Below are 26,636 nucleotides of genomic sequence, written 5' to 3' on the forward strand. Positions count from 1 at the left end.
CGGCAATGCCAACACTCATTTCCTCCTGGCCGAGCTGAGGTCTCTGCCGTGAGAGCTACTTACAGGGCAAGAGATTTTCATTTTACCAAGATTCGTCTGCCTTTTCTAGAAATAATAATCGAGATACACAAAGTAACGATTGATTCTCCCGTGCAGGCATTCCTCGGATATCAAAAGAAACATTACGCCCACAGATGTCAGCCTGAACATTGTCAGCACTGCTCTCTCTGTGCATGAATGGCAGCATGGACTTCCCGAGGGCTCAGGACAGAAGTCCACACCACTGAGCAGAGAGAGCACGGCACAAAAGGGTCAGCCCAGCCCGAGGGAGACCAAGGCGGAATGCGGCCACGAATGTGAAGTTACACAGGGCTACATAGCATGACCTCAGCTCCAAAACAAACAGGCAGCTTATAAAAAGTGTACCTACAATTTTACACACAAAGCAAACGTGTGCATAAGAAGTGCCCGCTACCTTTAAGTAAGAGCTCTGCATGTGGTCTTTAAACTTAAGTTTTACTACTAATTCCAAAACGTGCCCCAAGGTGCCTCCAGCTTCATTTATCTCACTGTTAATTAATCTCAAAACAAACAACAACAACAACAAGAACAACAAGAACAACAAACCCACCAACCAACAGCTATGCGCTACTCTCAGAGTCTGTCTACTGTCCAACGGTCCAGCCAGCCCTCTGCCAGCTGCCCGGAGAAACGAGCCGCCCTCAGGAACAGGGATGCTTACCACTGTGGACCAAAAGGTCACACCAGCTCGAGCAAACGTGAATCTAAGCTAATTTAGGGCTGGACAGGAGAAGACATGCAATGGATGGGAGACTCTTCGGAGAGCTTAGCCTTCGATAAGCTGAGAGGATTAAATGCAAGGTTCTCTTAGGGCTAGTTAAAAGAACACCTGTGCATATTCTTTCTCTAATACCCCTGATTATTTTCATAGAAATATTATCTAGAGGTGGCTCAGCAGTTATGACTACACACTGCTCTTGCCAGAGCCCTGATGTTCTCAGCGCCTGCAAGGAACCATGGCGTTGGCCTGAGAGGCATGTGTCATATGCTTTTTAGTTAGAGTCCATGGCTTCTGGGGCACAACATGCCTTCCGGTTCCTGAGAGACCGATGTGCTCCCTCAGGCAGCAAAGCAGCAGTCAGCCCATTAGCTTCTCTGTGTGCTCCCTCGGAAGTCAAGGAAGCATGGGAGCTCGACAGGCCGATCGGTCTTAGCCATTACTCTCGTGCTCCCTGTAGAACCTGCAAGCATCACGGTGTCCTGGCAACTGCATCTGCATCCATCATGGCAACCACCGTTATCTTCTCTTTCTGATAAGGGATACGATGTCTGCTCTCCATAAAACTGTCACAGCCTCGGTCTTGCTGTGGACCCTCAGATGCCTTGATTTAATTCCTTGTGGCCATATCAGGTGACCTTGGCCTGGTGTGGGTGCTTACAAGACAACACCCTTGTCAGGCAGCTCACATCTGCCCAGAACGCCAGCTCCAGGGAGGTCTGATAGCTCCAGCCTCTGTGGGCACTCACACACACATGCACACACACATACACACACACATATGCACACACACACATTAAATATAACAAAAATAATATTTTGAAAAGAAATCTCCGAAACCTAAAAAAGATACCTTTATTGACACCTTCCATTGCAAAGGCATTCATTATCTTGAGTGACTTCCAGTCAAAGGGAATCATGTGGTTGGTCATCCAGTAACAAGGATTCTGTGGACAGAAGAGGAGGTGGGCACACATTTCATTCCGAAGTCATACATAGTTTACTCTGAGTGTAAACTTATGTAGACATGCTGTCTGAACTCCTGTGTTTGAAGTCTGACTTTGAAGATTTCTAGGAATGGCTAAGTGGCACTTTGTATCACATCTCAATTCGTATTCAGACCCATTGGAAACCCTCACCATGTTTGTATGTAAAAGGCCATCAGACCAGGTTTTCCCACAGGCATCAACCTAACCGCAAACATCAACACACACACACACACACACACACACACACACACACACACTATTGAAAGTGTCACAGGCATAAAACTTAAATGATCAAAGATAATTTAGACAGGAATCTTGGTCTAAGGTCTATTCTGAAATCATAAACAAAAAATGTTTGGGTCATTTTGTGCTCCTTACATTTTATTAGCATATCAGAGGGGTCCCTATCTTAAAACTATCAGCAATTGTCACTTCAGTTCGGCATGAGAAAGGGCAGAGGCACCAGAGTAAAAGACTCTAGGCTTCTTCCTTTCTATGTACACAATATCATCATCAGCTCATAAGTACACAGCAGCAGCAGCAGTAATAAGTGTACGTTAATTAAACTTCAGACTGAGTTTTAAAAGAAACGAACAACCCACGCATCAATGGCGTGCCTTGTTTTAAATGAGGAGGTTTTTTTTTAACACAGGTGAAAATCACTGCAAGCAGAAACTGTAAGTGACCAGGTTGTGAATATTCCATGAGTAAAGTTTATCATTGCTGAAGGAATTACTGAATAGAGAGTGCGATTCCAGCTTTCTCAGGGTTCCTACGACAGGAAATGGAATTACAGCCATATCCTTGGAAGGCAGAGGCAGGTGGATCTCTGTGAGTTCCAGGCCAGCCTGCTCTACCTAGACAGTTCCAGGCCAGCTAGCATTACATAGAGAGACCCTGTGACCCTGTGTCTAAAAAGGGAAAAGAAAGAGAAGCTGGGTTTTAAGCAGTGTTTGTTGAACGAGGAGGAATGTGGCTGGAAGGAAAAGCAAAAGCAAAGACTTTTCCATTTAGAAACGGCATATGGTCAAACAGGAGAAGTGGATACCAAGTAGAGTGTGCGAGGCAACTTGTTTGGCTAGGTTATCAAAAGTTAAAACAACAATAAAAGACAATTGCACGTTTGTTAACGTTTGGGCAGGTGTCTTGTTGTAGAACATGTAGGAGCACAGCCAAGGGCAGCACGTCCTTAGAGTTGATTATTTGGAGATCATAAACCTGTGGCCAGGAGGCCAAGCATTAAGACTGCCTTGCTGTGAGATTTAGCCAATCATGGGCCTGAGCTCCTGAGATGAAGTCTGTCTGAAACATCAGATCTTAGAGCAAAGTAGGCAAAGAGAGGAGTTAAGCACTAAGACAGTGCAGGACCTAGGAACCCTGCAAGGTAATCTATTAGGAAGCCCAAGAGACCTGCAGGGATTAGAACACTGGCCTCCTGGACTCAAGGAGGGACATGGAACCGTTCATGGTGAGCCTCTCAGACAAGCTTTAAGACCGCAACCGTTTCGAATGGTTTTTGGATCTCTCAATCGTTATTTCTCCCTCTTTCACACTGCCACATCTGAGACCTGTGATGGAGAGGAGGTCACTGTGCCCAAGAAGGGAATGTACAAAGGAAAAAGATACACAGATATTTCTTTTAAAATGTGAATGAGGAGGCTGGAGAGATGGCTTGGCGGTTAAGAGCAATGGCTGCTCTTCTAGAGGACCAGGATTTAGTGGTAGCTTATAACTGTCTGTACCTCCAGCCCCAGAAATCTGACCCCAGTCTTCTGGTCTCTGTGGACACCAGGTGTGCATATGGTGCACAGACATACATGCAAGCAAAACACCTATATAAACTAAATAAACAACAACAACAACATGTTCCTGTGTACCATACCTATGCCTGGAACCCAGGGAGGCCAGTAGGCGGCAGATCTCTTGGAACTGGATTAGCAGATGGCTGTGAGGTATCATGTGGGTGCTGGCAACCAAACCTGGGTCTGTGGCAAGAGCAGCCAGTGCTTTTAACTGCTGTGCTGTCTCTCTGGAGAGACACTCAGACATTTACAGAGAATTAAGAAGCCAAGCAGAACTCACTACCAGTCCGCACTCTCCCTGCTTCTGTGAACTGTAAGGTCATCACTACATGATGTCACTAACTCAGGAGAGAACCCAGGACATAAAGTATTTGCATATAGTAAACTGGACTCCTTGTTTGTTTTGTTTTTCGAGATGGGGTTTCTTTGTGTAATAGTCCTGGCTTTCTAGGAAATTGCTTTGAAGACCAGGCTGGCCTCAAAGTCACAGAGATCTGCCTGCCTCTGCCTCCCAAGCGCTGGGATTAAAGGTGTACACCACCATGCTCAGAGTGAACTTTTATTTTTTCATAAATAAAAACAATTTACCCATTGAAACTCCAGGAGATCCCAAAAGCTTGGCTGGGTGAAAAGCAAACTCTGGCGATGTTGGCCCAAAGGACTGACAGTTCTTGCCCAAGTCCTGGCTGTCCTCGGCGGGTCCACACTGCACCGGCTCACAGGCTTCCCACGTCTTCGGATTTTCATCAAATCTCTCATTCGCAAGTTGACGATCAGAAGACACCCTCGGAGAGCAACAGGTACTAGGCTGGCTACTTAAAACTTCTGAGAGAACAAACTCTCCATCAGTTAGCCTGCAAGCCACTCTTTCCTGACATTTGAAAGTCAAAGGTGTTCTTTTGTTCTTAAAAGATACCATGCAAAAGGCAGACAGGTAATGTAGCATGAGAGAAGGGACAGGGTTTTTATAAAAATACACAGCACACCCTAGTCTGTTAAAGGGTAGGCGATAAGAACAGGACTTCCCAGTCACACTTAGAGACTCTTGGAGGAGGGTATCAAGGTAAAACCATGGCAGATGGCGGTCGAAGATCATCACTTCTTGCTTTCCCTCAACTTTATTGATTATATCAGAAATATCTTTCTCCAGAGAGAAGGTGTTCAGCCTGTGACTCTCTGTTAAGAGGTCGCATTTCTCCTCTTCCGGGTTGATATGAGTCTGTCCCAGTAACTTAAAGTCTGGTGGCAAATTGCAAATCTCCCACTGCATCCCTCGTGCTCCCTTTGCTGATTCACAGGGGTGCTCTGGGGAGTTCAGATTGGGGGCATCGATGCTGGAGACATCTGCTCCTGGGCTTCTGGGTAAACCTACAGTTTCAGCTTTGGGAGACAAGTCTATCAGCAGCTTCTTCTCCATTGGTATTTCTGGGCTGCTTCCTGAGACTGCTGCTCCTTCAGAAGTGGAAATCAACTTAACCAATTGTTCCTCCCTGTCATGGCTGCTCAGTCTACGAGTCCTAGCTCTCTTGGGTCTCTGTTCACACACAAACTTATGAGGTCCCTCCGGCCAACTGTCCAAATATGGCTGACTCTCAGACCCGAGCTGCGATTCTTCATCACACAAACGGGCTGTAAAAAAAGCCCAGCAGTCGCTTTGGACTCCTCGTTCCTTTTGCAAGATTTTCTCTGATGTCCTGGTTCCACCCTGATGATTCACGGCAAACTCATCTGGGCGACTTTTATCCATCACCTCTGTCTTCCACATAAATGAACACCGGGTTTTAGCAAATGCGTCCTGGGTGTCTAAGATGGAGTTATGTCTGTTCCTCAGATGCTGTTCCGCCCTCGCGGCCGGGTAGCCGTCCCTCACTCCACGGGAAAGATGAGTGCTTATACGCCAAGAGGCGGATGGTAGCCCTCTTCCCTCATCGTCCTCCCCCTCCTTGGGGAAGCAGTCCTGAGCTGTCTCAACTGTACACACAGTAGTTTGGAAACTGTTGGAGAGCTTTCTGTCTCGCCAACTTTGCTCTCCATGGTCGTTTCCACCACTGGCTGCTTCATTCTGTAGGCCACCAGTTAAGGGATACGCTGGTTCTCTCTTGGCCTCTTCAAAGCCTTCTGCTTCCCTGTGGGACAGACCCTGGCCTCTAGGTGCAAGGCGGCCTATGGTTGAGAGTGAGTTCTCATTACAACCGTTGTTCCTTTTCTTTCCTGTCCTGTTTTTCTTCTGCTTGGTTTTGTCAAGAGTGTATCCACTTTTCCTTAAGACTCTTCCTCTGAAATACAGAGAACAAAGAAAACGCATAACAGGTTTATGTGAGATTAGCAAACTCTAAAATATTACTGTGCAGAGCTCGCTGGCATAGGAGTGCTGCTGTACTTTGTACTGTGTTTATAACCACTCTTTTTTTTTTTAATATTTTTTAATTTATTCATTTATTATATATAAGTACACTGTAGCTGTCTTCAGATACACCAGAAGAGGGCATCGGATCTCTTTACAGATGGTTGTGAGCCACCATGTGGTTGATGGGAATTGAACTCAGGACCTCTGAAAGAGCAGTCGGGACTCTTAACTGCTGAGCCATCTCTGCAGCCCGTTTATAACCACTCTTAATAAGACTTTAAAGTCTGCTACACTGACATTAGGGCACGCTGAGGAAGTTAAAGTTCACAGGCACCCACACCTTTCATAAGCCAACAGCTTTATGAAAACCTAACATTTATAGTAAAGGAAATAAGAAGCATGTACAGAATGGATATCTACTATTTTGTGATATTTTAAAGGAATTGGTGAATTAATTATAGCCCTGTTTAGAACCTCAGCAGCAGCTATCTTAGAATGAAACAGATGTTATAATACTTTAGATTAGAAAGGTAAGAAGTGGCTGGAAGAGCCTCAGTATGCCAGCTTCCTCTGTAGTTTTAATGATCAGGCTACGTAGACCAAAAGACTGACAATTAAGGTGTCCCATCACATTTTACGCAGTACTTACTAATGGCGATATATTTGGAATGTGATTGTCTTGCTAGTGTTGACCCTAAACCAGAGGCTAGGCCCCTTTTATGTGAGGTATTGGTGGCCACAGTGACTGGAAATGTGTTACAGCATATGACACTGAAACTAACAACCCTGGGATGCACAGTGTGACAAGCTATGCCACCTGGAGAGAAACAAGATCCTTCTCATCACTCACAGTAGATGTGCGTAGCTCTTCAGAAGTGAACATGATACTTGTGGCTGCTGAGCACATCCAACCTGTGGCCCATGAGCTCCATGCATCCCAGAATAGTTATGAATGTAGCCCAACACCGAACTGCGAGCTTACTCAGACCACTGTGAGGTTTTTGCATGTGTGCTCTTGTTTCTCTCTCTCTCTCTCTCTCTCTCTCTCTCTCTCTCTCTCTCTCTCTCTCTCTCTCCTTCCCTCCCTCCCTCCTCTGTCCGTCCCTCCCTTCCTTCCTTTACCTCAACTGCATAGTTCTCAGTCACGCATCTTAGAAATGAGGACATGGCTCAATGTCCAAAGGGTGACACTCCTGAAAGACGATGCCAAGGGACCATGTTTGGTCCTTTTGTGTGATTTAGTGAACATTCTAATTGTGCACATAAAGACTAGTTTTCCTCCCTTCCACAGTGAATGAGCAGAGTTAGAGACAAGGCGTAGACAACTGACTAGAAGGAGAACAACAGAAACAGGAAACGGGCTGAAGAGATGGCTCAGTTGTTAAGAGCACTGCTCTCACCGAGCGTCTAGGTTTGGTTGCCAGCACCGGCATGGTGGCTCGCAACGGACTGTGACTCCATTCCAGGGGATCAGATACCTCTTCTGGCCTCTGAAGGCACCGAGCATGCACCTAACATACATACCTGCATGTAGGCAAAATGCACATACAAAATAAATAACTTTAAAAAAAAAGAAACAGGACAGAGACAGCAAGGATAGAGCGATAAGAAATACATGGGCCCTGGGTTCGGTCCCCAGCTCTGAAAAAAAGAACCAAAAAAAGAAAGAAAAAAAAAAAAAAAGAAAGACATGGAAGTCAGCAAAGAGACAAATGCAGAAGGACAAAAATGCAAGAGTTGGCGCTCTCTCTCTCTCTCTCTCTCTCTCTCTCTCTCTCTCTCTCGGTCATGTGAGTGCATGTGTATGTACAGGTATACTTGCCTGTGAGTGTCCAGAGGCCGGAGGTCAATGCTCCCTGTCCCCTCTATCACTTACTACAGTTTAAGGCCTCCTACTGGACCCAAAGCTCACTGATTTGGCTAGACAGGCTGTCCAGCAAGTCCCCGGGGCTAGCCTGTCTCCTGCCTCCCCAGTGCTGGAGTAGCATGCATAGCATCGCCTGGCTTTCTGCTTCCAAACGTAGGTGCTAGGGATCCACTCAGCTCCTTAAGAATATGCCTCAAGCACATTACCCACTAATGCCATCTCACCGGCCTCACAGATATGATTTGTAAACCCACTGTGGTCTCTAACCAGTATTCTACGCTGCTAACTTCTCAGAGACAGGATATAGGAACCCTTTGTGTCACCTAATTGTTGCTGCCCTTGCTCACACATCCCCAAGTGTTGGCTTAGAAAGACAGGAAGGAAGGCTGAACACTAGTCATAAAACCCATACCTGAGCCATCCTAGAACTAAGTAGCCTTGTCTCACTCTGCGATCCTCCGCTCAGGTGTTGGGGGTGACGAATGTGTGCCGTCGGGACCAGCTGCTGCTCCCGCTGCTCTTAGTTTTCTGAGTCTCCTATGTGGCCTCGGATGGCCTGGAGCTCAGTTTGTAGTCCAAGGTACCCTTGAACTCTGGGAGGTCTGCCTGCCTTTGCCTCTTGGATGCTGGGATGAAAGGTCATCACACTCAGCTGTGTTGTTGTTATTATTATTATTGTTAAGTTTTATGTCAACATGACAGAAGCTAAAGTCATCTGAGGGGAGGGCACCCCCAATTAAGAAGATGCCTCCATAAGATCTGGCTGGATGGAGCGCGTAGGGCAATTTCTTAACTAGTAATTGATGGGGAAGGCTCGAGCCTAGTGTGTGCGTAGTACAACACTGGGTGATGGCTCTGGGTTCTATAAGAAAGCAGGCTGAACAAGCCATGTGAACTAAGGCAGTAAGCAGAACCCTTCATGGCTTCTCCTCTGTAAGAGTTTCTGCCTCCAGGTTTCTGTCCTGTTTGAGTTCCTGTCCTGACTCCCTTTGAGGATGAACAGCAGTCCTGTGGATATAGAAGCCAAAAAACCCTTTCCCTCCCAAGTTGCTTTAGTCATGGTGTCTTATCACAGCAATAGTAACTCCAATGGGGACCATTATTCTTATTTTTCTAGACAGGGTCTCTCTGTAGAGCCCTGGCTGTTCTGGAACTCACTCTGTAGCCCAGGCTAAAACTCTCGGCAATCCTCTGCCTCAGCATTCCAGGTGCTGGGTTTAGAGGCGTGAGCGACCACACTTCAAATTCACGAATGCTCTCTCAAGTTACCGTCCTTTTTCTAGAAGCAGTGAGCCAGGCCTTCTGGAAAACAATCATAAATCAGCAACCTTGTTAAGCTGCTGTGAGACAAGAGGTGGTGGTGGTGGTGGTGGTGGTGGTGGTGGTGGTGGTGGTGGTGGTGGTGGTGGTGGTGGTGGTGGTGGTAACTTCCGTTGGAACGTGTTTGCCTCTGAGGTAGCTGATCAGTAGATGCATTTTCCTCAGGAACATGCATCTACACACTGTAAGAGGCTCATCAGAGTTGTGTCAAGGACTGTCGAACCTGATCTCGATTGTACTGAGTCACTTAAGGATGAATGGCCCTGTTAGGAGAGAAAACATCACTAAGTACGAGTGAGTCATAAGCAGGAAGTCGGGAGGGCTGAAGGCGCAGCCTTGACAGGAAGGGAGAAATGAGAACCAAGCCAGGTAAACACATCTGTTATGAGTAAGACTAGATGATGGCTCGGGGCAGGGTGGGCAGGAGGAGCACAATGTACTTCTCAGGAATTAGAAGGGGCTCTTGGGGACGAGCTAACCTGACCAAAGGTTAGAGAGCATCCACATGAAGCCGGCCCAAACGGACGATGGAGAAAAGCAGGGAAAGGGGGGATAAGAAGAAAGGCCCTGGTAAGCAATGAGTTCATGAAGAAAAGCTGATTGGGAGAAGGTGGGCACACCCACCGTCCATCGCCCACCGCAGAACCCCACACACCATCCCCGGTGTATGTGCTCCTTCCAATCGGAGGTCAAAGCACAGCAGATTAGAAAAACTCTTGCAGCTTTGTGGAAGGACTACAGTTGGGGTAACCCAGATCAGGTCTGATACTGGCTCCATAATCTGCTAGCTGGTAGGATCACAGATAGATGTGTCTCCTTCCTAAAATGGGGGTAATGTTTCCTTCTTGTGGAATGGCTATATAGATTATTAATACAGGGGCTCTTAAATGACATCTATTTAGCTGATAGGACAGATGACCAAATCTTTCCTCTCCCTCTTTTAAATGACAGGGACACAGGCTGATGGCACACTGAATATTCCCAGCTAGATGACTGGTGGCATAACATGGTCTTTTAGCTTCTAGTGTTTAGAACTGTGCTTTTCAAAGAGCCAAGGAGCTTATCCTCAAACCTGTCCCTATCGGTTATAACTGGTAGGATAGTGATGTGGTTTATCTTAGGAGAGGTGAGATGCTAAAGCAGTTGTAACATTTGTCTCAGAAGTCATGAAACCCTGTCACCTCGCCCTCATACTGCTTCGAAAATGTTTGTAGGTTCATTTTTTTTTTAATCACTATAAACTAGAAGTTCCTGGCAACCCATTGCAGGCCTGGCCTATGTGTGAAAGGGGAAACAAGAGAGGAAAGGCAGGGATGAGGGCTGGGAATCAGAAGGTCAAAGCCATGGTCGTGTGGATGTCTGTGAAGAAGCGACTGAGACGTCCCTAAGCTCCCACTGGTCTACAGAGTGAGCTACAGGACAGCCAGGGCTGCACAGCGAGACCCTGACTCAAGAAAAAAAAATGCTATTTCTCATGCACACCACTGGTGCAGTCAGAAGGCAATGGTAAAAAGAAAATGTATCTTAAAGTTCTTTTTATTTACTTAAAATTCCAAGCACATGCAAGGCTTTGACTGTATTCACCCCATCCCTCCTTCCTTCCTCCTTCCTTCCTACCTACCCCTCTTCCTTTCTCTTTTCTTTTGTGATCCACTGTGTTTTATTATTTTTGCACATGAGCATGGGGGATTATTCACTTGAGTAAGGTCAACTTACCAGTGGCTATGCCCCCTGTAGTCCTTACTTTAACATTAAAAAGTTAATATAAACGTAGTCATTTGATAGACAAGAGTTCTATTCCCTGGGAACTTGCTGAAATTTGTAGGTGTTGTTGATGTGTGTGAGGCTGTCTACCTTCCCTGTACTGTCACTTTAAATGTGTCACCACTCCTGTGCTACAAAGAGAGCTAACTTACATTGCTTTTGGACTATGAGAGCTAAGTAACCCTGTGTGGGATTTTTGATTTTGTTTTTGTTTGTTTGTTTGTTTTAGTCTAACTGCATTCAGAATTTTTTTTTTTGGTTCTTTTTTTCGGAGCTGGGGACCGAACCCAGGGCCTTGCGCTTCTTGGTAAGCGCTCTACCACTGAGCTAAATCCCCAGCCCCCAGAATTTTTATATCAACCATTTTCAAACTGTCTGGTCTAATTTTTGACTATTCTCTAAGTAGCTGACCCAGCTTTGACTTCTACCACACAGTACGACAAAAAGCACACAGGCCAGGGAGGCTCCTGATCTAACCTCACTAGATCTTTGCACACAGACCTGAACCACTTCCAATAGAAAGGTTTGAAAGGTACTCATGGGGACTTGGTGCGCAGAGCATGTGGCATCGACATTAGCCACTGAGATGCTTCATAGGGACATGAGTCACATATCACAGTTAATAAAAAGGAGAGGACCCAGATATAAATCTGCACACCTATGTGAAGGAGCCACAAATGCATACCATTAAAAGAAGACAGCATCTTCAACTAATGGTGCTGGTCACTCTGGATGTCCTCAAGAATAATACCAATAGATCCATACTTATCACCCTGCACAACGCAACGCCAAATGGATCGAAGACCTCAGCATAAAACCAGGCTAAACCTGATGGGAGAGAAAGCGTGGGACGGCTCTGAACTTACTGCCACAGGAAAAGACCTTCAAGGCAGAACATCATTAGCACAGACACTGAGATCAAGAATAAATGAATGTGATACCACGAAACTGAAAGGCTTCTGTGTAGCAAAGGACACCTCATTAACACAAAGTGTCAGGCTACAGAATGGGAAGAGATTTTTTTTTACCAGTTACACATCTGATCGAGAGCTAATATCCAATATATATTAAGGACTACAGATATTATAAAAAACAAACAGTACAATTAAAGACTGGGGCAGAGAGCTAAACAGAGAATTGTCAAAGAAGAAACTCAAATGGCTGAGAAACACCTCACAGAATGTTCAACCCTTAGCTATCACAGAAATGCAAATCGAAACTCCTCTGGGATTCCATCTTGCATCTGTCAGATGCTACGATGGTGACACAGATGGTGGCTCATGCTGGTGAGCGTGTGACATAAGGGAAGCCTCCTCCATTGTGGGAGGGAGTGCAAGCCTGTGCAGCCACTGTGGAAGTCAGTGTGGGGTTCCCCAGCAAGAGGGGAGAATCTCCCTAAGATCCAGCTGCAGCACTCGGACACATAACCAGAGGACGCTTCGTCCCACCACAGAGACACTTGCTCAACCAAGCTCGCTGCTGCTATTCGTAATAGCAAAAAACTGAATGTCCCTCAGTAGAACAAGAAACGTGGTATGAGCACGGTGGAGTATTACTCAGCTGTTAAAAAGAAAATGATGCCATGAAACCTGTAGATAAATGGATGGGACCAGAAAGAATCATCCTGAGTAAGGTAGGCATCCACTTACATGTGGGTATTAGTTGCTAAGGCAAAGATACCCAAGCCACAATCCACGGAACCACAGAGGCTAGGTGTAGAGTCAGGGACTTGGGGAGGGGGAGACAGATATTAGGGAAGAGAAATAGGATAGTTATGAATGGACAAGGTGGCTGAAATGAGAAGGTCAAGTTGGGAGGGAGAGGGGGGAGGGAGATGAGGTAGGAACAGCTAGAATTAAAGGCCCTCTGAGGGCTAGTATGGAGACCTAACGTAGTAGAGGCTTCCGGAACCTCTCTCTCTCTCTCTCTCTCTCTCTCTCTCTCTATATATATATATATATATATATATATATATATATATACACACATATATATATACATACACATATATATATATATATAAAGGCCCTCTGAGGGCTAGTATGGAGACCTAACGTAGTAGAGACTTCCGGAACCTCTCTCTCTATATATCTATATATATATATATACACATATATATATAACCGGACACCTCTTGTCACCAAATGAAGCTTGCAATCCAGGAACGGATTACATGTAATTGAACTGTTGACCCCATGGGACCCCCCATATGACCCAGGCTGTTGCTCTCCACAAATGGATTCTTTGACCATGGAGAAATCCAGCTGGTGCCCACCCCTTGTTCTGGCATCTTTGGTACAGGGAGGTACTCTGCATGCTACCAAAAGAGAAACGTAAGTACCAGTTAAGCCACAGTCTCTTGGATAGACAATGGTGTCCTGCCTGCAAGCTATGCCAGAGCAATGGTAGTGCGGGGCTCTCGGGAGTAGTCAGCCAATCACTGATTTCATTTAAGGCTACCTCCCTCCATACCCATCAGTGCTTGGATGGCCGAGAAGCTGAGCTCCAGGAACTGGGGTAAAACCAAACATTACTGTTTTGGGAAAAAGAAACACAACAATAAAATAGCCCTGCGACACCCTGCTGTACTCACAGATCAGTGTCTTGCTCAGCCATCATCACAGATGCTTCCTCCTGCCGCAGATGGGAACACGCGCAGAGAGTCACAACCAGACACGCAGAGTTAGACCTAAAGGGAATGTCTCCGTCAAATCCCTTCCCGCAGGACTCAGGGAACCCCTTAACGAGGAGGCAGAAAGCATGTAAGAAGCAGAGGGGATGGAGGTCGCTGAGGAAAGGCCTTGTAAGTCAACGTGATCGAAGCTCTTAGTGAACTGAGGCAGAGGCAGCATGTGCTAGGCCGGCAGGAGGCAAGGCCAGGTCCTCTGTGGGTACATTACAGCTCTCAGGTTAGTACTTTTATGAGATTCCTGAATGCGTGAGTGTTTGATTCTCATGCCTTCTCTTTGGCTCTTTTCCTTTTGTTTGTTTTGTCCAACGCCAATGTGTTAGTTTTATTTTATTTTAAAAATGTGGGAGTTGGGGATTTAGCTCAGTAGTAGAGCACTTGCCTAGGAAGTGCAAGGCCCTGGGTTCGGTCCTCAGCCCCCCCCCCCCCAAAAAAAGAAAAAAAAATGTGAGCACTGAGTGAACTGATGTATTTGTGCTGCGGGTGAAAATGTATCTAATACCAGAGCTGAAATACAGCAGTGCCCGCATCAGTGCAGACGCTCATTCTTGTGTGTGCATCCCTTGCATGCAAGCTGGTCCTGTCTACAGAACGGAACGTGGGGAAGATGAGGAATAAAAAGGCCTCTTGCTTTTGCCCCATTCGTCCTTATTCTTTAGACTGTTGGTGTATAACTTACATGCAGGTTGGTGTACCTGAAGATACAGCGGGCCCAACAGCCCTTCCACAGCGTGTGTGCTCCCTGGGTACTGCACCGGGCCGAGTCCTTCCGGCCACAGGCATCGCTCAGATGGAGCATCTGCCATTTGCAGAAGCTGCCCAGGGCACTGTCTTCACCTCGAAGGTGGAGTAACACGGCTTTAAGCCACGCTTCCGAATACATCTGATTTTTACTTCCTTTTCCTGCTTGCAGTTTTTACTGTTTGATTCCTATTACTTCCTACAAGACCCTAGCAGATATATCGCCAGGGAAGTGATCTGGAAACTGACTTTTCTGATGGACCAGCTGACTTCTTGGATATTATGTATCCTGAGACTTAAGGACTTACATCTAAAAGGTCGGAGTCATTGGCCATAGAAACCACTGTCTTTTTTTTTTTTTTTTTTGCAGAAAGGTGATCCACACTCATTACTCCAATGTCCTGTCCTCCAGCCTTGGCTTCATTACGTTATACATGCACTTGTGGGGCTATGGGGTGCTGCTCTTTTGGTACTGGAGACCACACCTATGACAGCTGAGCTACACACCCAGCGGCTGGACCGTAAAAGCATCCATGTGAATGGTATGTTCCTGGCTTCAGTCTTCCGTGGGCTTTATCAGCATCACCGCATTTGTTCGACAGAATCACTTATAATTAATAGTTCCGGGATGTTGGTGAGTGGGGCAAGTTCCTTGGCCCTTCCACAGCCAAAGAAGCTTCACGCCAAAGTTTTTTATTTAAAGTCAGAATGGGGGTACAAAACCAAGTGGCTAAAAGTGGGTCTCTTTTCAATCATGCTCCATGTTTTTAACATTTGAAAAAAATCAGCCTTTGCACAGCAGCCCTAGAACCCGTGTGGATTTCTCTTTAAGCGGGGTTGACAATGAAGCACTGAACCTACCGACTATGACTTCACATGCCAGTCAGGGGCAAGATTCAGATATGGGAAAGAAGGACGGAAAGACTGGAGTCCTGGAGGCATGACGTCCTCGGCCTTCCACTGACAACAGAGTAAGGGGATCCGCCTCTGAGGACTTCCTCTCCTATGAGAGGAGGAGGAGGTGGCCTACACATTTAGCACTAAGGGCCTAGTCCTGTAGCCTGTCACATTCTACCAGACAGAGATCAGTAATGATGTTTAGTATCAGAGTCTATTAAAAAGAGAGGGGAGGGGGACAAACGTATTCTCTCCATGCTGTAGGAGGTGGAGAGAGCTCTGACTGAAGTCCTAAGTGAATGTGTGTGTTGACAAGAGCCAGATCTGTCAAAGACCCCAAAGCCTCAAACCCAGGAAGGAACGCCATAGCAAAGCCCTCACTGGGACCCAAATGGGATGGTTGACAGTGTGTGGACAGTCTACGATGGCTCTCTTCCCCTGGATGTTTACTGACTGAAGACTGCTCCCCTACTGACATCCTGGTCAAATTATATAAACCTGTCTCGTGTTTGGCCGAATGTAATAAGGTGCGACCTTTGCCCAACCGTCTACACTAACTCTGAGTGTCTGCTCAACACCACACTGAGTTAAGTGCTGTGGTTTTCCCAACCAGGGGTCTGGACAACCCGATCCCAGCTTTCTGTCCATCGGTCTGCCTGTCCGTGTGTCTTTTCTTCATTCCCTCAATGCCCTTGTCAATGCAGCTTGATGCAAAAGTCACGACTGGGCAGCGACTTGTACAAGCCACGACGCTGGAGCGTCCGTCATGAGAACAGTGATCTGTTTTCTTGATGTGACTGAAGGCCATTGCTGCTTCACTACCCCCGGTGAGGTGTGAGCTCTCCTCACCACGGAAAGCTGCCATACTCTCTAATGTTCTGTCTCCTTGCTCAATGTCTCCACCGTATTCTCTCCCCTCTTTAGTCCCTACCTTAGAGTGTCGCCATCCAGCCTGCCTTGTTTCTTTTCTAAGAGCCCACCTCCAGGTTCTAAGTGGAGTGTCTCGTTTCTGACATTATTTGTATTAAGTGTCCATCTAAATGTTTACCCAAATATTGTCTCTGTCACTTCTACAGTCAACACTCACTCGGAGCCCGTGTCTTGAAATGGATACAATACACACGAGCGTCAAGGACTGAGAGCTAACAGATTCTTTGCACTGTTTGTCACACGGTTTGTGTGTCTTCCTCTGTGACTGTCCCTTCATTCCCCCGTTCTCTTAGCTCCTAACCCTAGAAATGAATAAGTGAAATTCTCCCTTTAAGTTCTCTAAAGGCACAGACTTCCCCAGGTGGTCACTCTGCCCAGCGGTGACCTCCAGGACCTCAGCTCCATCACTAACAGATCCGGCCACATCAACCACGTCTCTGCTCCATTAATTGTTTCAGTTTTCAGACTTATTCCTAAAACTGGGAGGTATAGATATACATCATCAAACTATTAATCATTAACATTCTAAGTATGAAGCCATCCTCTACTTCCTGGACCCAGGAAAGGTTGAAGGTGTAATTCTAACCTTCAGTTAGCAAAAAGCAGATTTGAGAGGGGCACTAATCACCCATATCAACCACTCTTGTTTCAGTTCTCTGAGACTCCACCTATTCCATCCAAGAATTAGGAGGAAAAAAAAAAACAAACCAGCAGCAGATACTCAAGAATATATACATCCCAGACATCGAGGGGCTAACCTGTGGTCCCAGCTTGCAAGACTACTGAAATACTTATCACTAGGCAGATGGAGCCACCAGCCTTCCTAATCATGTAGTTCAATCCTTCAAGATTTCTACAGATACATCGACTAACAGGACAATGACTGGGGACGCCAAAGAGTCCCTAGATTCTTTCCTTAGCACAGCAATCAAGCTGCACCCTGACTGTTTAAAATCCACGACATTAACTTTCCATTCCCCCCTCCACCCCCACTGAAATGTGCTTCTTGAACCAGAAGCACGTTTCTGTTCCCTTGAGTTTCTTATAGGCTAGCCTGTGCTCTTCCTTCCCCTGCCTGGCCCTCTGCCAGACCTTCGGAGGTTAGTGGGTCTTGACAGGAATGGAGCTGCCCTCCAGCTCAGATGTGACACCAAAAGCATGAGTTTTGAATGAAGCAGTTAGTAAGAGAACAGATATGCTAGCTAGTCCCACTATACTGCTACATAATCTCTGTATTATCTTTGTATGAAGACACAGGCTGCTAGGTTCTCTCTTTTGACATATTTATAGTCTGCTCTGGTGAAGAATGTCAGACATTTGTTCACTATACCAAAGGACTAAGTTAATAAGCAGACACTACCAAATTCCTCAGGGCCATCTTGTCCTGCTCCTCACTCAAGAGTTCAAGATAACCCTTGAATCTGTCACTCTTGTGGTATTCTGGCCTAAGACAAGTCAACCCTATGTTAGGATAGGGAGGGTGGGAAGGACTGTGTGGAGAGCAAACCAACTGCATGGACTCCTACTTCTCAGAGACAAACAAGGAATGGGGACATGCTAGGGAACCTGATGTCCTTGTCAAATGACTGAACCCATTTCCAAAGTAAAGCTCATGACTTCTATAATAGAGAGAGCAGCAGAAATTAAGGAGAAACACATCTTTCATTCTGGTGCTTTCTAGCAGAAGAAAATAGGAACCATGCCCAGGGAGTGGTGCCTCTCTCAGGACCAGGACTGTGTACTAATGGAAAAAGACTAATGAGTCAACTAATTGTCACACAAATTCAGAGACTCCCATGCTATGAAACGTTTAGGTTTTGTTGTTGTTTTCTGTTTCTAGTAGTGAGCAGTCAATTCAGGCCTAGCACAATCTAGGCAAACCTCCCCTGTTACTAAGACAGCCTTTCCTTGTTTGCTTTGCTTTTTGAGACAGGGTCTCACTAAGGCACCAGGCTGGCCTTGAACTTACTGTATCACCCAGGCTCCTGCTTCTGCTTCCCATGTGCTAGTTGACAGGCGTGTACCATACCCTACTATGTTTAGTTTCTCCTAACCTAGATGTTGGATAGTTGAAGACTAAGAGGTGATTCTCTATGTCACAGGCTCTGGAACACCAGGTGACAGAAGCCACCCTGAGAGATGTCTCACCCCAGTACCTTGAGATATTTACGATCACCAAAATTAAGCCAAAAAATCAACTTGATTAAGTATGAGGTAGCTGAAGCTACACTGAACCAAGATAAAAGGAGCACCATTCCCTGGGGGTGGTCCCAATTTTCTTCTGTTAGAAAGCACCGGCATGAAAGACATGTTTCCTCGATGTCTGTCTCCCTCTCTATTGTAGGAATGTTACCTTGGAAATGGGTTCCCAAGCATGCTCCCTTTCCTTGTTTGTCTCTGAGAAGTAGGAGTCCCCAAGGGAGAAAACTAACTGAGAAATAGAGGAAACTGCACTACTAAAACGGCCAGAAATGCTCACTCAGTAGAGTAACCCCACTCCCTGTATTAATCTTGTGCAGTTACCAACCAATGCCTGTAGGTGCTCAACCTCTCCAGCTGTTCAACATACAATGTGTTTGACCTCCTAGTTGGTAAGACAGCCAGAGGGACCTTTTCTACTGTTACTAACAGGGCAACATAAATTGTTACCTTACAGAGGTAGGGCAGGAAGAGTTTTGTTACTTGTTTATCAGATAAAGAAGTTGTGGTTGCATTGTTTAAAAAACTTCATAGATTTTTGACAGTATTTGTATGTGTACTGGATAAAGTATTATTGTACAGTTTGGTGTACTGACCTGTATTTTAATTTTTTTTTCTAGGAACTCACCTTAAGTATATGGGTGGATTTTTTTTTTTTAAAGTAAGGGTTTCAGGTAATTCAGACTGGCCTCCAACTTGCTACCTGGTCAAAGATGACTGTGAACTTCTGACCCTCCACCCTTCACAGTCCAAATGGTGGGATTACAGTCGTGTACCACACTCAGTTTTGTGTAGAGCTGGGATTGAACTTGGAAGCTGCACATAAGAGGCAAGCCCTCTACTGACCGGGCGCCACCTCTAGTCCCATGGGATATTCTCAAGCTCTACTCTTATTAGACTGAGCAGCAGCTATTTAAAGCAGGTAAGTCTGACTCACTTCCAAAGAGGTCCAGGGACTTCCTCGGTGATTCCTGTTGTCTAGGTCCTGGTTTGGTCTCTGACCACTTCTCTGGAGCAGGACTTTCAAACAGCATGACCGGTAGCTTTTCCAGTGGGTGACAAACAGAACCTGTAAGGGGAGCTCCCAGGCTTTCGGAGAAGCCTCTTCGGTCAATTCTAGCATAGTCTTTAAAGGAAGCAGAGAACGCTGAGACTCACTGAAGTCTCCTACCTTATATGCCAAATATGCTCCCGTCTTCCCCTTGATTTCATTGTCATTGTTTTAAAACGTTTTTGTGTACATATGTGGCTGTGCAAGGAGTCCAGAGTCCAGTGGAGTCCAGTGTCCTGCTCTCCCCCTCTCTCCCTTGAGACAGAGTCTCTCACTGACCTGCAGCGGGTAGCAAGTCCAAGTGATTCTTCCTCACCAACCCACAGCCACCGCGGTTACTGGTGCGCATGACCCTACCTGGATTTTTACATGGGTTCTGGGGATTTAAACTCAGTACCGGACATCTGTGCAGCGAGGGCTCTTACCTGCTGAGCCGTCTCCCTAGTCTCCCTTTGACTGAGGTCACAGTTGCCTTACACGGGTTCCTGCAAGTTATAGAATCCTGCCGCCATCTTGCTACAGTAAAGTCATTCCATAAATGGTAGGCGGGCTGGTCTGCCCTCTTTGCTCAGAAATCAGCGGCCTCCTTTCTCAGCGTGGTAAAGGCCCACAGGCCGCAGATGATCTCGTTTCTTGAGTTTTTGACCTGCTTTTTACTGTACTCTGCCCTAGCCTGACTGGGCTTCCAGGTTGACCAGTTTCTTTGCTTTTCCTTGACTACAGTCTCATCTCTCCAAGACCCCCACTTGAAGGACTCTGCCTGAAATGCTTCTTCCCTGCTCTCTGCAATTTGCTCTCAAGTTTCAGTTTAGATGTTGCCAGTCACTCCAAGAAAAACGGCAGCCATTTCCTTCCTCCTTGCCTTTGTGCTCACACTCACAGGGCCTTTTTACCCTTCGTGGTGGACCGTATGACTTCTCTATAGCAGGGTGGCTTCCCCGCACTGACTGGGGAAAGGCAGAGGCCATTTATTCCGCCAGTGCAGCATCTCTGCCACACAGCACAATGCCGCTATTGTAGGGGCTCAAGAACGACTGTAGTGCAGATTCCCATCCCCTGCACCCAGTGCAGCCATTCAGTTGCCACCGCCTACGCCTTTCTATATCCTTGTCTTTGCTAAATCCCACCTTTAGACGATTTAGTCATTAATTCCCGTGGACACTTTCCCCCGACACTGCACTTTCCCCTCTGCCCGTTAATTATCCTCCAGTAAACGGTGGAAGCACGATGCCACTGTGACATACTTGTGCACACAACGGATGTTCACTGCCTCCTTTCGCTACAGGCTTTCCAACCAGGAAGAAGCAATTTTTCCTGCCCTCGAATTTCAGCTCCCACCCATTACTCTCCACAGCAAGAACTCGTAGGAAAAAGCATTCTGAGCTGTGCATGGTAGGCCATGCTTGTAATCTCAGCACTCGGGGGTGGGGGTGGGGGGGCGGAGGCAGGAGGATCACAGGTCCAAGTGTTGGTATTCTGTCTAAGCTCCATCCCCACTGCTACTTGGCAACGGCCAGCTGTGCCTGACTATAAAGGGGGTTGCTTGCCCCTCCTCCCTCTCTTACCCCCTCTTGCTCTTTGTTCTTCGCTGCTCTTGGCCCCCCGACCCCCTCCAGCCCCTAACGTGCCCATGGCTGGCCTCGCCTCTCCTCTTCTTCTCCTCACATTAAACCTCTCCACCAGGATCACAGGTGCAAGGCTACCATGGGCGGGCTCTACAGTAAGTTCCGGGGAGTCTGGGTTACAGAACAGAAACAGAAACAAACAGAACACAAAGGCTTTCTTCTTTTCCATACTTTCCCCATTTTCAGTTACTAGGCTATTTTTTCCCGGGCCCTGAGTCATTTGCCCAGTCTAAACTCAGTTTATACGTCACTGGTTTTGGTCTATGGAGTTAATCTTCATGCCTCTGCAGAACTTTCACAATAGAGTAAGAATAAATGGAAGAAATTTCCCTCTGCTCACGCCTTACCAAGCTCCATGTCTTCCAAGGGCAGTAAAGTCAGTGAAGGAAGGCTCTAGTCCAACCTAAAAATGTATCCCTCCCAGGCCGGGTGACACAGTGCACACTTGTAAGGCCATTACTCAGGAGAAGGGGGAGGCAGGAGGACCAGGAGGTCAAGGTTATTCTCAGCTATACAGGGACTATGAAGCCAGCCTGGACTATATGAGAAAGTGTCAAAAAAAGGAGGAGGAGGAGGAGGGAGGAAGAAAAGAAGAGGGAAAGGAGGAGGAAGAAGGATCCTCCAAGTCTAGCACCAGGGAGCTCCAACATCTCTAAACTCAGCAGGCACTTGCACGCACGTGTGCATATCCTTATAGGCACACGATTAAAAATGTTTCTTTTAAAATGCAGTAACTAGCCCCTTATCATAAAACTCCAGCAAACAGACAAATAAAGCAAGCCTGGAGGAGTCCCAGACCACTCACACCAAGACTGCAATTCTTTTCTCCATCCAACCATACTCAGTTCCACTTTGGTTCCTGACAACAGACTGTCTGTCTGTCTCTCATGCCCTCTTCCAGTCTTTTCTCAGCCTAGCCTTTCCGAGCACAGCGTTTGGTGTTAACTTCCTTTTACTCTGGTTGCCTTAGACAGATGCCCACCAGAGCTTCAGGCCCAGAGATCCATTATGAACTCTGTGTCTTCAGCAGGTCAACCTAGCTTCCAGGATGGAGGGATTTATAACACTGAACACACAGCTCTCGGTGGGCTGGGCTTGTAGCTCAGTAGTAGAGCAGGCTATTAGCATGCTTGAGCCCTGGATTTAATTCACAAAACTACATGTCTCTGTACACACACACACACACACACACACACACACACACACACACACACACACTTCTAGAGAGCTCTGTACCCATTCTATATTACAAGAACTGAACCACATCTTGCTTGTAAGGTTTTAGTGATTAATAAAACTGATAAGCTGTCTTTTCTTGATTGCTTTTCTCTGCTGAACGCTATAGATCTTGCCTACTAATATGATTTTTATTTTTTGAGACAAAGTCTCCCTATGCAGCTTAAGTTGGTCTCCAACTTATGATTCTATTAAGTCCATCTCTCGAGTACAAGAGTTAAAGTGTATATCCCACATCTGAACAAATAAAATCACGTTTCCATGAACTGCATCTAGACATTTTTTCTGAGTATGGGAACCTAAGTGAAATGAGAGCACTGGCACACTATGGAGAGGTCAGAGCAGCGCTCATTTAAAAGTCAACAGGCTGACGGGGTTCTATCGCAGGCTGTGTGTGTGTGGGCGTCTCTCCTGCCCCTCCTGTGCATGCCTGCTCACCTGTCTGCTGCCTTCCCACAACTCTGTCACTTCCGTAGCTGTTTATAGAAACACACCCTGCGTCTGCTCAATCTGATGTTCCTATCTTGAATGACTCATTCATAGGAGCCCAGGCTGCAATTAACTAGCAATTTCACATGGGCACACGAACATCACACAGAACGTTATGTACTCTGGGGCTGGGGGTGGGGGGGTCCTCCATGAAAAACAAGAGGCCGGAAAAGAGGGCCGACGATCGCCATTGCTCTTTACATTGTTTTAAATGGTTTTTAAAGGAAGAGAATGGCATACAAACTGGACGTTAAAACAAAACCCTGCTTTGTTTCTTTTTTAAAAGAGTATCTGCATGGGCTGTTTTATGACTATCCACGAAATAAATGCTACAGCACTTGGTCAGAAATAGGCTTATTATCCGCTACTCGTTGGTAAAGCAAACCCACAATACACAGAGACAGCAACAAAATACTAATTTTTGTTTCGTAATCATACTAAATTATAAAGAACTAGGTGTATGAACATTCCAACCTCAAACAGGATAGCAGTTTTACTGAATTCTACTAAAACTCCACACAATGTAGGTGAAGAAACATCTTGCCAGTATCTATAGAGACACATATGTCGGGGCTGCAAGAATGGCTGAGCAGGGAGAACTTGCAGTTCAGTTCAATTCCCAGAACCTACGCCCTGTTTCACAAAGGCCTGGAACCCCAGCTTCAGGGGGAGCCGATGCTCTTTTATGACCTACACGGGTATTACATGCATGCTATGTACATATGCACATATACACAGGCAGGCAAGACGCTCATATACGTAAAATAAAAACAAGTATGATTTTTCCTTTTTTCTTTTTTTCGGAGCTGGGGACTGAACCCAGGGCCTTGCGCTTGCTAGGCAAGTGCTCTACCACTGAGCTAAATCCCCAACCCCAAGAAGTATGTTTTCAAAAGTACATGTATCAGTGAGTGAATCATTCTACGGGCTAATTCCTGTCCATGAGTAATTTTGGCAAGTCTAATGAAAAATAAGTTTCACTCTTCTGGGCCTTTCCTAGCATCTCTAACCAGTTTAGAGAATCTAATCTAATCTAAAGGTACGAAACCAGACCTCAAGAGCTCTGAGAGGGATGTCACCAGAAGTGTTCACAGGGCACCAAGTGCAGTGACTCTGGCTTTAGACGTTTTTGGAGTCACCTTAGGGATGATTCTAAAGGGCAGTGGAAGCTAGAAACCTCCAATATGATTTAGAATTGCAAGTAGCATGAATCAGTGCCCTTAACCACTGAGCCATCTCTCCATCTCCAGCCCAATATAATTTTTTTAAAATATGCATAAATTGGAAGTACTTTGTGGCTTAAAAAGAAAACCCATGGGGGCTGGAGAGGTGGCTCAGAGGTGAGGAGCACTGACTGCTCTTCCAGAGGTCCTGAGTTCAATTCCAAGCACCCACATGGTGGCTCATAACCATCTGTAATGGAATCCAATGCCCTCTTCGGGTGTGTCTGAGGACAGCTACAGTGTACTTATAAAGAAAGCCCACTAATTCCCATGTAGACGTGGAACAACGTATGATTTTGCTCTTGATAGCACTGCCTTGATACTGACGGCTGCTGACTGATCAGGATGGTGGCTGCTGCTGGTTGTGGTATCTATGGCAATGGCTTAAAAGGACGGAGTGTCTGTACTGCCTGACTCTTCCATTTATGAGGTTTTTCTGTAATGTGAGCTGCTGTTTGACAGCCTTCTGTACATGTAATAAAGTTCAAATCACCGCCTACATTGATACAATATTCTCAATTTTGCTGTCATTTTACCATCACTCACACTTTTTGAAGGATAGACCCCAGGGAACTTTTCTTTGATCATATGTAGGAAGCAAACTCCAACTGTGACATTTTACAGTGAGATTATACTCAGGTATATCTTCATTCTCGCTTATAGCCCTGGTTCTCTTGCTATTCTGTCATCTCTGCGATTAACTTGTCCCCTGAAGTCTTTAACCACTCAGAGTCATTCTGGAAGGCAGAATGTTCTGTTCTCCCATGAATCACATCTTATAATGGTGATCCTTTCCGGCATTTTGGTTTCACTTTGATAGATTCTCCAAGGGACTCAGCACTTCAGCTAGAGCCTTATGGTTTTCCTTTAAAGGTTAGACTTAAGAAGGTGGAGTTACTCCTTAATTCATGTGCTATAGAATGGATTATGTCATCAGGCAGGAGAACTGATCTCATCATACGTTTCCATCAGCATTCTTCAATGACAGCCCAGGGGTGTAGCCACAGAATGCTTTTGCTCATCAGGTCTCAGTACTAGACTAGACCCAGATGTGCTGTTATCAAGGTTCTGTTGATGCATTTGTTCAGTATAGACAGGGTACCTTCCAAATGACTGAGGCCCTAGGACTAGTGAATTTGGTAATTAAGCACTAGATGCAACTTAAGAGTTAGCAGTTGTGGGCTGGAGAGGTGGCTCAGCGGTTAAGAGCACTCACTGACTGCTCTTCCAGAGGTCCTGAGTTCAAATCCCAGCAACCACATGGTGGCTCACAACCATCTGTAATGAGATCTGATGCCCTCTTCTGGTGTGTCTAAAGACAGCTATAGTATACTGAATAAAAACAGTTATAGTATAAGTCTTTAAAAAAAAAAAGTTACCAGTTGCCAGAAATCCTGATGAGACATTTTTTAGCTCTTGAAGCCAAGGCTTCTCAGTAGCCATGAAAGTCCTGTATGGCATTCTCTTCCAATTAAAAACCTTAATTTACAGTGAATGGTGTTTAGTGTGGCCACCTTCCTCAATTACCTTAAGGTCTTTAGAAGTGATGAAAGCACTACACGGCATCTTCTTTAAATGGTCACCCTCACAGATTACCTTAGCTAGGTTTTCTGGATGATTTGATTCAGCTTCTGTGCCAAATTTGCTGCTATGACTGCCCTTTTCTTAGAGATGGTGTCTTTCCTTAGCTCTTGTGAACCAATTTCTGCTAGCTTCAAACTTTCTATACTCAGCTTCAGTAGAACTGACGTTTTTTGTTAGGGCCATTGCTTACTGGAATGTTGAGGTTAGTTTGATGGTTCAATGGTCAAGAGTACTGGCTGGTCTTCCAGAGAGCAGCTATGTTCAATTCCCAGCTCCCAACTGCGGTGGCTGAACAGCTCTTAACTGCAGTTCTAGGGGTTCCAAGCCCTCTTCTGGCCTCCACAGGTGTCTGGATATACATGGTGCAACACCAAAGAAGCAGGCCAAACACTCATGCACATAAATACCTTAAAGCTCTCTTTTAAATTGAAAACAAATCTTTTATTCTGCATTCAAATCACGGCTGATTGCTTGGCACAAGAGGACTAGCTTTTGGCCCATCTCCGCTTTCAGCATACCTTTCTCAATGATCCTTTACTTAAAAAAAATAACAATTATTTACTTTGTACACGCTTTGTACACATGTGTGCATGCATGTGCATGTGGGTCAGGCCACTGTGCAACTGTGGAGGTCAGAGGACAACTTGTTTTCACTCTGTGGATTCTAGGCCCTTGGCTTTTCAGATTGGCAGTAAGTGCCATCACCCACTAGGTCATCTTGCTGGCCATTTTTTTTTTCTTTTTTTTTTTTTTCCGGAGCTGGGGACCGAACCCAGGACCTTGTGCTTCCTAGCCAAGCGCTCTACCACTGAGCTCAATCCCCAACCCCTGGCCATTGTTTTTTAATATTTATTGGAAGTAAGACTTCCCTTTCTCTAGAACACTTAGGGCTACTGCTGGGTTAAATCGGTCAACTTTCAAAGATGGCGGCAGATGGAATAACTTGACCTTACTTTTCTGGTCCCACCACTCGCACACACACATTGTACTCATTGGTCATTGTGTTCAGTTTCTCAGAAGCCTAAAAAAGTCAGGGCTAGCACGATGACTCAGATGCTTCACAAACACAAACCCACAGGAACTA

At 45.9% G+C, this 26,636-nt stretch overlaps 1 protein-coding gene across 6 annotated transcripts in view; it reads right to left on the reverse strand.

Moving 5' to 3' along the window:
* Positions 1-1,629: 1,629 nt before the first annotated feature.
* Positions 1,630-26,636, reverse strand: part of N4bp2l2 (NEDD4 binding protein 2-like 2) — a 65,061-nt gene continuing 40,054 nt past the window's right edge. For 3 of the 6 annotated variants that reach the window (XM_063271111.1, XM_039089151.2, XM_063271114.1), the window contains 2 exons: positions 4,179-5,866; positions 1,630-1,746 (listed from right to left, as the gene is read on the reverse strand). In XM_063271111.1, the coding sequence (XP_063127181.1) occupies positions 1,706-1,746; positions 4,179-5,866 (1,729 nt within the window). In that variant the 3' untranslated portion in view covers positions 1,630-1,705. Of the gene's footprint in view, positions 1,747-4,178; positions 5,867-9,054; positions 9,107-13,481; positions 13,578-26,636 lie in introns of those variants that run through there. The other 3 variants (XM_063271110.1, NM_001400958.1, XM_006248735.4) reach the window with 2 other exon arrangements.

The sequence above is a fragment of the Rattus norvegicus genome, chromosome 12 (genome assembly GCF_036323735.1).
Source record: "Rattus norvegicus strain BN/NHsdMcwi chromosome 12, GRCr8, whole genome shotgun sequence".
In the NCBI taxonomy this organism is placed as follows: domain Eukaryota; kingdom Metazoa; phylum Chordata; class Mammalia; order Rodentia; family Muridae; genus Rattus; species Rattus norvegicus.